The sequence below is a fragment of the Seriola dumerili genome, unplaced genomic scaffold (genome assembly GCF_002260705.1).
Source record: "Seriola dumerili isolate Sdu_G_001 unplaced genomic scaffold, Sdu_1.0 BDQW01000331.1, whole genome shotgun sequence".
NCBI classification, from domain to species: Eukaryota; Metazoa; Chordata; class Actinopteri; order Carangiformes; family Carangidae; genus Seriola; species Seriola dumerili.
Window position 1 is genome coordinate 2,120,457 of NW_019174586.1, and position 12,759 is coordinate 2,133,215.

A 12,759-nucleotide genomic window follows, 5' to 3' on the forward strand; every position below is an offset into this window, starting at 1 on the left:
CTTAAGGGACTATTAAAGCAGCAAGACAACTCAATTACTTATAACTATTCTATAAAAGAATTACTATTATGTATGACCTACTAATAAAGCCCTTGGTAGCTTGATATGCTTTATTTCAACCCCCATATTTAACATTCATAAATACTGTATGAATAAATGGTTCAAAACACGATAGTGTAGGTTATCACAGTCTCTCCTATTTATTTTTCACCATGGCCTTGGACCACATGGGCAACTTCTGCACACGTGTATCCCCCTGAGTCACTGAAAAACCTGCCTTACGAAAACGGCTGCATACTGTGTTACAAACTGTTAGATTCCCTGTTTCAGTCTTAACACTAAAACGCTGCAGTGACACTGCAACTTTCAAGTCAAACTGCACCTGTAGTCTCTGTCGAGTCATAACAATCATTTCATTATCAACGAAAACGCCCGATAACTGTGCCGCGTGCATGGACTCTTGTGTTTATAGGTCTGATCAAAACATGTCAACATGAAAGATTCTGTAGTGTAAGATTTATTGTCAGGGTCGGCCGCTCAGCAGTCACTGCTCTCCACCTTAACAGCGCTGAGGTTTTCAGCTGCACTATGAGGCAATGATGCAATCGGCGCATGCCACCGACTATTTCCTACGTGTCAGCACATCTGAGGCGGGATGAGCTGTGAGCCGGCGAGGGAGACCAGGAAACACACACCGCACCACCACCACAATTCATCATAAACCAACCACCGCGCAAAGAGATGTGAGTGTAATTTACTGACACACTAACGTATCTGTAGATGTGTCTCTCTCTGAGATCTTTTATGGAGGTCTATTATGTGTGCACATTGTCAGGTGAATCCCGGCCATAAACATGTCTCTGATAATCTACAGACCCTCGTCCTCGTATGATTATTCATGTGCTCCCCCTCCCCTCCCCTATCATCATACTGGGCGCATCCTAATGGTCGGTTTACTACCTGGCGACCACCTCCTCCACGCACCACGATCGCCCTGTTATTTAAAGAGCACCCACACAACGTGGAACCTGCGCTCTGTCAGACAAAGGATACTTACAGTGATCTACGTATAATTAAAACTATCGTTAATTGCCAGACTGAATGGGCATTGTTGACTAATTTTACTTTAAGTTCAAATCAGCCAAAGACCACCATGGAAAAAGGTATGAGCAGAGTTATAACTGAATTCTTTCAGTGGTGAGAAGTTGAAATTACTATTGAAACGTGGATGTGAGCCAGCTGATGCAACTGATGGCACCCAAGTGTGAACGTTGTTGAAGCTTCTATGTTTTGTTTTGTGCTGCTGATGGATGTTATCCTGTACTCTGAGCTGTAATGTGTCAGTGATTTGCCTGAAGCTGTCATTTGATCCCAGTAGATTTGTCTGCTTGAATGTTAACCTGCACTTATCCCAGTGCTCAGTGTGTAACCTGGTAGGGGACTGTGAAGACATTTACTTTTCCACTGTCATCACCTCTTTACAGGAAGATTGGAGTTTAGTGGCCACTTTACTGTGCTGTGCTGCTGGCAGCTCAGCAAAGTCTGGTGTTTGGGTTGTCTGTGGATAAAATAAACTTTTTTATAAACCAGGAGTGCATGATTGCATCATTTCCTGCAGCCTATTGCATTATATTATTATACATCCTACATTTTAATAGCGAACAAAGTGCAACAGTTAAATTCTGGGCAAATCTGCCTCATGATGTGCCACATCAGTGTATTGTTTTAAGGTTACTTAATCATGTTTGACTAATGGTTAATCTGTGTGCCAGACATGACCTCTGTGGCATTTATCTTTGAAGAATTTTAGGTCAAAAGTTATGAATTAACATAGAAGTTTTACTTTTAACTTGAATGAAAGTAACATGAGTTGTCTGCTTCTTGTTTGGATGTTTATTTTAGGATGTAACTGAACTGAAGAGAAACATAATGAATACTTGTTTTTGTTTACTGAACTGTTTGATAGATGATTCACAGGTAGGGGTCATTGAACTCTGCCACATATTCCCAAGGATATACGTGTAGAACAATGACTTGTGTTGTTCAAAAATTCATTGAAACTAAATTGATAACTTGTTATTGTATGCATGGAGACTATGTCTATTTAATTATTTATATGTCATTATCATTGTCTCACTGCATATCCTTGTTCCATTTTTGTTTGACCAGGCAGCATGAAAGTCCATCCTCTTAAACATCATCTTTGTGTTCTTGTAAATATTAATATTATATTAAAGGTAGAGTAAGCAGTACTGGAGCAAGAATGTTGACATTTTTCAGAAGCTCCGCCCCCCCAAATACATGGACGCCCATTACCAAAGCATCGACATAGTGGTGGAATCCAGACAGACAGCATGAAATGCATACAGCATAGAAGTCAATAATCTTTCTCACCAAAACCTTATAATAAAATGTCATCAAACAAATGGCATGCACACAAACACAGCACCATAAACACAGCGGAGTAAAAACTAAAGAGAGTTAGTTGTAAGATTGTTTAGAAGCTAAGTTAACAAGGAAGTTACCTGGCATAGCATTTCGAATCATGCATCGAACCAAATAAATCCACTGTGCTAACTTGTGGTTTTAGGTCTTTGTGACCATAAAACCTTTTGCACGTTGTACAGATAAATAAATACATAACATGATACAGAGCAAACAACAAGACAGCAAACCGTTGCTGCAGGTGCTGCTGCAAATCTAACATGCAGAGAGGACAAAACGGTTTCCCATAGCCAGCGCATCCATCTTCAGACAGCTATAATCACGACTCTAAAGCTAACATCACAGAAACAGCATATTTTGGCAAACTATAAAGTGAGCCAAATGTCTGTGGACAAGTAAGTTAACAATACCAAACACAAATGTGACACCAGTACCTGCTTGCTAACTAACCAATTTGAGTTAGCTATCATAAACATTAGCAAACAAGACAAAACAATACCTATTGGCAAAGCTAATGTTACCCACCTGTCCAGCAGAAACAGAGCAAACTCTGCATCCATCTTCAAGTCTTTCAACTCTCTCAGGTCTTTCCACCATAGTTGGAATGGCCATCGTGAATACCAGGAACAATCACAGTTGGCCGCCGCAGCAGTGGGTTGGTGTACCTTCAAAACATCCATACAATTAATTAAGTTTTTATCTGTCCCATCAGCCTCTTTCCTCACCATCTCTGTGTGCCTGTCATTTGGGGTGCGGGCCAGTTGCAGCGTGGAGTATATTCCACTGTCATGCCGTCACCAGTAGCAAATTTCTTCCATGTGCTCGCCATTTACCTCCAGTCTCTGCACAGGTCTCTCGTCCGCAATCTCCCAATCAATCCTATTTAAAATTGAACTGAATTTGATTTAAAAAAAAAGTGTATTAAATTACAATCCCTTACTCTACCTTTAATAGTATTGCTACTGCCCCTACACACAAATTTCTGCCAACCTCACTTGCACACCTGTGTGCTTCACAGTTCGTAGCAACATGACAGCGTTTTGGAAGGAGCACTCACAGGCCGCCACAGTGGAGGAGATGATGCTGGACTCTCGGGCCAGGGAGCTGACTCAGCATGAGCTGCCTGAGATCCTCTCCATGCTGCCCTGCCTGACCGGATACAAAGTGCTGGAGCTCGGAGCTGGCATCGGGTGAGCATACAGCTGCATTTGTGCCTGTGTAGTAGTGGATCGTGTGTGATCAGGGTTTAATTAAGGTCGCTATTTAATTTCGGGGCCTATAGCAAAAGACATGAGAGTGAGTCTGATAAGGTTCCCATGCAAGATGTAAGGTTCTTAAGAAAAGCTTTATAAACAAGAGCCCATGATGCTCCTTTCTTACAAAGAGATACAGCCAGCATAGGTTATTTTGCCTGGACCACAACAGAGAGCCAGTCCTATAATCAGTCATGTTTGTGAGTGACTGACTAAATGATCCTATTTGAGTAATCTTATTTCCACCATTGGTCAACTGAATAACAAGTGAGGGAGTTTCCCCATTGGCCATTGCTCTTTCAAAATGAATTGGCGCCAATAGTTTCTATTAGTTTACAGCCTGCAGCGTTGCTAATATAGCGCATTTGTCGCTGGATTTAGGGATTTTTTTTCAAACAAGACAAAGATGTGGCTGGACCATGTATGGGCTTTGGGCTAAGGGAGCTAGAGGGAAACCGCAATGACGCTTGCAATTCATTTTGACTCGTCTCCATTACGGCTAATAAACAACTTTGCATCATAATGTACCATTATTACTACAGGAGGCAGCGGAATAACAAAACCTATGACACACAGATAGTGCAGCAGAGTGGGAAAGAAAGAGCGAAGTCATCGGTAACTGCTAAGCTAAAGAAACAAGCAGATCTGAAAATCGTGTAAGCATCAGTAACACCAGAAACCGGAAATGAGCCAGTACACTTAGTGCAGCACATCTGCACAGCACTAAAAGTTAAGAAATAAAGAGTTTCTGCCCACTGAAACACTAGAGGACTTTTAATTTGAAACAATTTCAGGAACTGTTGAGTTTGTATTAACAGCTGATGCATCAACTTTAACACGGTAAACAGAGGCATCTGAAAACGCCTTACTAAAATTGCTGTAAGACTAATTTTATCAAACAGATCCTCAAATAAACCCCTGTTACCTTCTGCAGTTGAGGTAAATCAAAACCCCGGTCACCTTTAAGGAAATAGCCTACAGTTGTTGAAAACAATAGTGGATCCCAGAAGGAGACTGCTGTGAGACAAAATAATGAAAGATATTCTGTCGCTTCTAACTTTCACACGGAGCGACCATTCTACAAGTAAATGATACAAGTAAATATAGCCGAAATCACAGCACAGTTTTTGTCTCTAACTTACTTGATGTTTTGTCAGACGATGTCGCAGAAAGAAAATCGGGATATTAGCAAGGGCAGAGCAGCAACACGGAAATGGCTTGGAAGGTGTTGTAGTTTTAATGGGCCGCATTTCAGTCACTATTTCGAACTTGTTCCGTTGCCTGACAACATAAACAGAAAAACGTGTGAATGAGAACAACTTTCTTGGAAATCCGGCCAAGTTGAGAGACTATAGTATATGTGAGCACAGAGAGTAGGAGAGACGCAAACAGATAAAGGGCTGAGACTAGTCAGAATGCAAATAAGACGTGATGACGTCAGTTGTTTAGAGCTGCATAGATATACAGTAATACTGACATGTGTCTTTATAGTCGTTACACCACCCACCTGCTGACCAAGGCTGCCCATGTGACGGCTGTGGACTTCATGGAAAGCTTTGTGGAGAGGAACAGACAGGAAAATGGTCACCATAGCAACGCTACTTTCATCCGAGCTGACGTCACAAAGCTGGATATCCCCCCAAACAGGTGTGTGTTAAGATGTCTGTAGCTTACTAACACTTTATGTCTTTGTTTTTAGCCACAATAGCAGTGTGTCTGTTGGAGCGGCAGTGTCATTCTGTTGGTCTGTCAGTTGTTTGATCGACCCCTCACTTTGGTTCATCCTGAAATATCTCAAAAACTGTTGAGTGGGTTGCCATGAAATTTTTTAGCTTCCAGTGGCAAGTCATTCAGGCCACTAGTGGATGAATACCGAACAGAAACAGACTAGCACCCCCTTGTGGCTGTCAGGTAACAGATACATTAAATATTTCTAAACTGCATCAAAATCACATTATTGTCTTTATTTAGACGAAAGAAAATAAGTTACACTTTAGTTAAAGTACGGTTTATACTTGTCATTTTAATGATGAATACAATTTAACACAACATTTTCTTTTTCGACCCATTCTTTCCAAAATGTATCATTATTGAGGAGCATTGGTGCTCCTAATCACTAAATACTTGACATTCTCCACAATTGGACTATCTCAAGATTCATGAGAACAAAGCAAACCAAGTCGTACTGTGGTCACAATACCCGTCTTATGTAGGTTCATATAGGCAAAGGCGCTTGCATACAACAAGGACTCCATGTTGTTTTGGCATTTATGACCAACTTCCAGAGTCGGCACGTGGCGTCAGTGTTGTTGACCAGTTTTTCACAGCAAGAGATCAGAGAGCAGAATACTACACTCAGAGTAACACTATACAAAAAACATATATTAAAATAAAACAAATGCGGTTAATGCTCCTGGTGTGTTCAATCTGCTTCTCAGCATTGACTTCATCTTTTCCAACTGGCTGCTGATGTACCTGAGTGACGAGGAGCTGAAGTCCTTCATAGAGAAGATGCTTGGCTGGCTGCGGCCCGGTGGCTTTCTCTTCTTCAGAGAATCCTGCAACCACCGATCAGGTACTGAGCTAATATTGAATGTCCATATCTGTCATACATCATATTCAGTATTTAAACATTTACAGTAACTGAATCTGAAATAAAGCTGTGACAAATTTAAGTTTTGCAGTCCAGATTCAGTTTCTGCATTCTTTATATATCATAATCTGCTGTTACAACTGTTAAGCAACAGTCACCAGTTTATCTTTTTCTTATACAATAACGAGAAGGATTTGTTTAAACTTGTAACATTCTTCCAAGGTGACAGCAAGAGGGACTTCAACCCCACCTGCTACCGCACTGAGGCACAATACAGCCACCTGGTATCATCAGTACAAGTGGAGGGGCCTGAGGGGGGCCAAAAGTTTGGTTTCGACATTGTGTTGAAAAAGAAAGTTCAGACCTATGTTGAGGTAGAGTCCTTTAAGCTTTACTAAATTATTAAATGAGACTTGAACTATAACATAGAGGGGCATACCAGTATGTGATGTTGGCGTGTCAATGTGCAGTTAAGCCATCTCACTTGCCCATCTTCCCTCTCTACCCACTCACTGCCCCCCACCTGCATCCTCTCCTGTTCCAGATGAAGAACAATCCCAATCAAATCTGCTGGCTGCTGGAGAGGGTTCCCCGCTCCTCAAACAACCAGAATGGATTCAGCACCTTCCAGCAGTTCCTGGACAACCAGCAGTACACCAGCCGCGGTATCCTGCGCTATGAGAAGATGTTTGGGGCTGGTTATGTCAGCACGGGCGGGCCCAGCACTACCAAGGTAGGAATAAAGGCTGGACGACCCCAGCTTTACTTTGTGTTTATTGCTAATACTCAAATTTCAGCATGCTAAACTAAGACAGTGAACATGGTATAAACATGTTAGCTTGTTGACATTAACATTTAGCTCAAAGCACTGCTGTTCCTAGACACTGTAAACTCTCAGTCTTGTTATCAAACAAATAAATGACCATGACTTTTATTGAAGCAGCTTTATCAGCGGATACTACTCTTTTCTTAACCTGTTGTCTTTGAAAGTTTCTATTATCTTTGTGTGAGAGAAGCTGCACTTTCATTCTACAATGCACACAAGGCCACATGAATCAATACAGACATCAGACCTTGGAGTGTTTAATTCAGCATTATTATAGATTCATTTTCATCACTAACGACTAAGAAAAGTGAGATGTGATAACTTATTTAAAACGCCTACATTTCAGAAATTTAAGGTAATGTTGTGGTATATTACTGTACAACTTTTTTTTCCAAGATGGTACAAAGAATTGATATGTGAGTCATAAATGAAATAATGAAAATACAAAAATTAACATTGTAGTATAAAACCTGTACCCTTCATCCTACTCATCCTTGGAGATAATGGGGGCTTTAAGACAGAACTATATGGGTCAATCTTTCAGGGCTTTGATTAAACTAAAGCTTTTGCAACATGTGCTAACAGGAGTTTGTGGATCTACTGAACCTGAAGCCCGGACAGAAGGTTCTTGATGTTGGCTGTGGCATCGGTGGAGGAGACTTCTACATGGCAAAGGTAAGAGGCAGGGAACTGGAGGCAAGGAATCTGGCATAGTTAGGGTGATACTAAAAATGAAGATAGAGAGATGTTATAATGATTAGAATGATTGCAACGCCTGTAATGATGGCAACGATAATGTCCCGTTTCAGACTTTTGGAGTGGAAGTGCTTGGCCTGGACCTGTCAGACAACATGGTGGACATCGCCATGGAGAGGGCGATCACTGAGAAGCTGCCTTCAGTACGTCTAAATGTTCCCTAATCCTATTGGTTTAAACACCACAGCTAATGGTTTGATTAATGTTTTTTTTTTTTTTTTTAAATCAATAATGGCATGTACTCTACATCAGGTCCAGTTTGAGGTGGCTGATGCCACTAAAAGAACGTTCCCAGAAGGTTCCTTTGATGTGATCTACAGCAGAGACACGATCCTACACATAGATGACAAACTGGCCCTCTTCAAACGCTTCCATGTGAGCATTTTCTCTCATTTTTAGACAATTGTATTAAGTCAAAACTTTTGATTTCAATGATTTCCAAACCATTTTTTAAATTTGTTTGGAGAGGAAATCTGGTAGATCTTACAAAACATAAACAAAAACTAAACAAAAGCAACATTTTGATGTCATATACAGTAGGGGTATAATGATTTGTGGAATTAAAAGTCTATGATCTTATGCTGTAATACCAGCAGACCGAACAGTAACCCCTAACCCTGCAGGTGCAACCAGTTGAGCTGTTATTACGTTACAATGTAACAAAACTAATTTTTCATTTCACAGTTCACACTATAACACATGTAAATCACCAAATTATTATTCTATTTAAAGTTAGGACAGGCTCAATATTTTGTAAATATGACACATTACACCTATGTCTTGTGTGTCGTGTGACTATTTTGGTCCAGTCATGATCGGGTTATCATGCCTGCCATAAAGGTTAGGCTTAATAGCTCAAGATGGATAATAGCCACATTATTTGCCAGGGGCACATACAAGTCAGCAGATGATAACATTTTAGTTATCATCTCCCAACCGCCCACCCCCACCCAACCCCAAAAGAAAAAAAAAAAAAAAAAAAAAAGAGGTATGATGCAAAAATTGAGGTCTGAATCAAACTGTGAATTTGGAGAGTTCTTATACCCCTACTATACAGATTTCTTGTTTTCCTTTTTTGTCACTTTATCCAGTCTAACTGTCTTTACTTGTTTTTCATTTCTTTCTTTGCGTCCAGTCATGGTTAAAGCCAGGTGGCCAGTTGCTTATCAGTGACTACTGCTGTGGCGAAAAGCCCTGGACACCAGCGTTTGAGTCCTACGTCAAACAGAGAGGCTACGTCCTTTATACACCCTCACAGTATGGCAAGGTAAACAAACAGTACAGCCTAATTATGTAAGAGTTTGTTCAGCCCTTTGGTCCTCTTTACAAATATGTGACGAGAGGATTGGCATACAGGACCAATTGCTCTCAGTTTCAGTGTCTGGGACACTGTTGTGTCTGTTCTCAAACTTTACCATCCAATATATCAACTTACTGACGGCCATCCACTTTATGCCCAAAGTAAAAGGGTAAACCTTCCAAATATCCCAAATTATTTTTAATGCTGTGGCAATAAATCAACCAAGCCACCATATATGTTGATATATGCTTATCATAGATTTATCAGTATTTTTGTATGTGGTGTCTGATAAATTACAATAATTGTGAGTATAGAAATGTGTGTAATAAATATACTAACTTAAACTCTACGATATTGACATTGCCTTTAAAATCTAATATAGGCTGGGCTATATTCCAGGCACCCATTTGTTTTGGTTCTGGTTTTATTTTTCCAAAATGATAATGCACCTCAAAAATTTTAAATCATTGTGTTGCATCTATTTTACCACACTGTCGGGAAACAAACAAACAAACAAACAATAAGGAAACGTTGCAAAAGTACAGAAATCTTGTTTACTTGGACTGATTACTATAAACCACTGCAGCAGCCTCTAAAAATGGTCAACAGTGGAGCTCTATGATGGCCTCATAGAAAACATTTCACTTGGCACACCATGCAACACCAGACAGACATGTCTGCTTTGCAGTGGCCAAAGGTGAAAACTTTTGGGTAAGAATTAGATAAGCATATTGGGTAAGTCCTTAAAAGTCAAAGTCTTCTCCCGTACACAAAACCCTTGTGTGACTGTGCCCTCTGTGGATGTGTTGCTGATGTGTTACTGCTATCCATCAGCTGGTGGTGCTGTTGCCACTCTACTTCACCCCTTCTGCATCTCCTTATGTAGTTCATTCAGGAGGCTGGTTTCTGCAACGTTCAGGCAGAAGACCGAACAGCCCAGTTCATCCAGGTGATTAAGACGGAGCTGCAGAGAGCAGAGGCCATCAAGGATGAATTCATTGAGGTTAGCATGCACACTTCAAAATTATGTCAACAACACAAGGTTATACTTGCACCCACATCATGTCATTCATTAACTTAAAAAAAACAAAAGAAACTAAATTCTTTGGATGACTGCTCATGGCCTCTGCCTGTGTCCCCTGCAGGAGTTCTCTGAAGAGGACTATTTCACAATAGTGAATGGATGGAGAGAAAAACTGGAACGTTCCAACAGTGGAGACCAACGATGGGGACTCTTTTATGCAATGAGGAATTGAGTGATTGCACCAAGAATAGAGACGATAATAAAAGAAAAAAGGAATGCTTCCTTCCTTCTTTCCCTATTGTCTATGGTTTTGTCTTTGATAAGTTTCAAAGAATTAAAAGTAATTAGACAAAATGCTGTCCATGTGCTGAGTAAGCACAGTATTAATATTACAATATTGACATGGTACTGACATGTTGTAACAAAAGTCCATCATTTTCATATATTCAAAATTATATGTGCAACAGTATTTACTGTATAATCTTATTTTGATAACATTTAAACATGAAAATGACAGTATTGTCAATTTTGTTTATGAGATACATAAAATAATAAAAAGACTAATATTGAATAAAACAATATAACAATATTGTTTCATTGCCCAAACTTACATTATTTAAGAAATTCCAGGATCTATCAGGATCTATTTCTCCTCCTTTGAGCCTGAAATATAGTTCAAATTTGATCATCAAAGTTGATCATCTCACAGTAAAAAATATGATGTAATACATTGAGCTGTTTTTTTTTAGTTTGCAGAAACATACCTGGAATGATATCAGCTAGTCTGCAGGTAGTCATAAGTTTCAAAAACTTGTCAGACTTGTACTTTCCAATGAGCACAGGTGCTGCTTGGCCCCATGACTCACCAAACACCCCCCAACCCCTAACACACACACATACCTGCATGCATACATGCATACATATACCAAAATTAACTGTCAACCCTGCGTACCAATCCGCTCATGAAGTTTCAGCTTCTCTGCACAAACACTGCACTCCTGTGACAAAATTTTCCAGAAAGAACATTTAGGTTTTGTCTTCGACCCTCCCAGTGATTAAACAAGTGGTTTGAATACACTGTTAAACAGTAATGTTTGAGAGAACATATAACACATTCTTTCTTGCAAATATAAAGTCGGATTCACATGCAATAATATGCATGTCATACAATAAAGTGACATTAATGAGTCAGTATACTGACTTTATGACTTCTCTTCATCCTGTGATTGCCACTTATGGCCACAGTTTCTGTTCAGCAAAAGTTTTGCAGGTTATTAAAATAAAAGTGTTTAAAACACACATAAGCAGAACCACCAAGCTATGACATGGCCTTTCTGATGATGATTTGCTTGCTCTCTGATCGCATATTGTCTGCATTCACAACCTGCCTGTGTACAGAGTCCTTAGATCACAGCCCTAAACGTGAAGTGTAATAACGCAGAATAACATAAAATAAATAAAAAAACATCTTAATAAATCAGCATCTGAACTTATTTTTAACAGGCAGAAGCCATTTTTCCATATTAAAATTCCACTATCTTCTTTATGTGGTGGGTCTAATTGTCAACTGCAAGTGTGAAGAAATAGGGCATTCAGAGCCTGTGTATCACCATAAGTAAACTGCGCAATGTTAACAAACAGCTTCACAAGTAATATTCAGCATGAGACGCTACACTACAACCCCACGTCACACATAAACATCCGGCACACTTCTCACTCAAGGCGCTAAATTGTGCATGAAAATAAACAAAATTGCTAATACAAAACACAACAATATTACTGGACTAAAACTACACGTGTTTATGAATAACTTTTCTTATTTTCAACGTAAAGCTGGGAAAGTGAAGCGAGCAGAGTATCTACCATCTCGGGAAAAGGTCTGAAGCAATAAGGAAGTAAAATCGGAAGTAGGGCAAGTGCAGTTCGGGAAAATGAAATACAGAAATACGGAAATACTTACAGGGATAACCTTCTGCTCCTTTTTAGAAAGGTATCTGACCAAAACATGAAACCCAATATACCCATGTACTCAATTTAAATGAACATACTGACGACATATTAGCAATACTTGAAGAATCTGGGACGCGTGATAGCGGAAATGCTAACCGGATCCTTCAAAATAAAAGTCTATGCTTCGATCCATACAAAATTCTTAAAAAACGTACAATGTCCTGTTTAAGATACAGCGCAACAACATCACACTACATAAACATTATCCTGTAATATCAGTTCCCAGGAATTAGATAATAACTACAGCATAAATTATTTCTAAGTTCCTCCCAAACGACCAGAGTATAGCTCAGCAACTCATACATAGTTTACCCTGTGGTATTGGAATAGTTAACCAGTAGTTATAAAATATCTACAGTATAAATTCTCTTTACTCCTCCCAAACATCTATATTATTGTTCAGTAGGTCATACTGTGCCCTGTAAGAATAGATTAGATATCCGGTAGTTAAAAAATAACCACAATATAAGTTTTTTGTAATATCCCAAATTATTATCCCTTCATTCCATTTATTCACATCTTGTTTCCCAGGACCTATATATTTGTGTTTTG

At 39.5% G+C, this 12,759-nt stretch overlaps 1 protein-coding gene and 1 long non-coding RNA gene across 3 annotated transcripts; one reads left to right on the top strand and one right to left on the bottom strand.

Moving 5' to 3' along the window:
- The first annotated feature begins 641 nt into the window (after positions 1–641).
- On the top strand, positions 642–10,773 carry LOC111232752 (phosphoethanolamine N-methyltransferase 3-like). Of its 2 annotated transcripts, none has more exons than XM_022760398.1 (12): positions 642–743; positions 3,464–3,635; positions 5,190–5,345; positions 6,137–6,273; positions 6,514–6,665; positions 6,836–7,024; positions 7,703–7,792; positions 7,927–8,016; positions 8,126–8,248; positions 9,009–9,140; positions 10,060–10,176; positions 10,319–10,773. In XM_022760398.1, exons 2-12 carry the CDS (start codon positions 3,475–3,477, stop codon positions 10,427–10,429), a joined length of 1,458 nt encoding a protein of 485 aa, XP_022616119.1. In that variant the 5' UTR covers positions 642–743; positions 3,464–3,474; the 3' UTR covers positions 10,430–10,773. The 2 variants fall into 2 exon arrangements, with proteins under 2 accessions (XP_022616119.1, XP_022616118.1); XM_022760397.1 differs by lacking the exon at positions 642–743 and adding an exon at positions 990–1,163 and having other exon boundaries at positions 10,319–10,772.
- On the bottom strand, positions 10,050–12,126 carry LOC111232753. The gene is made up of 3 exons (XR_002665567.1): positions 10,962–12,126; positions 10,809–10,860; positions 10,050–10,137 (listed from the first exon to the last, which is right to left on the bottom strand). It is a non-coding gene; the product is annotated as an uncharacterized LOC111232753 (long non-coding RNA).
- Between the last annotated feature and the right edge of the window lie 633 nt (positions 12,127–12,759).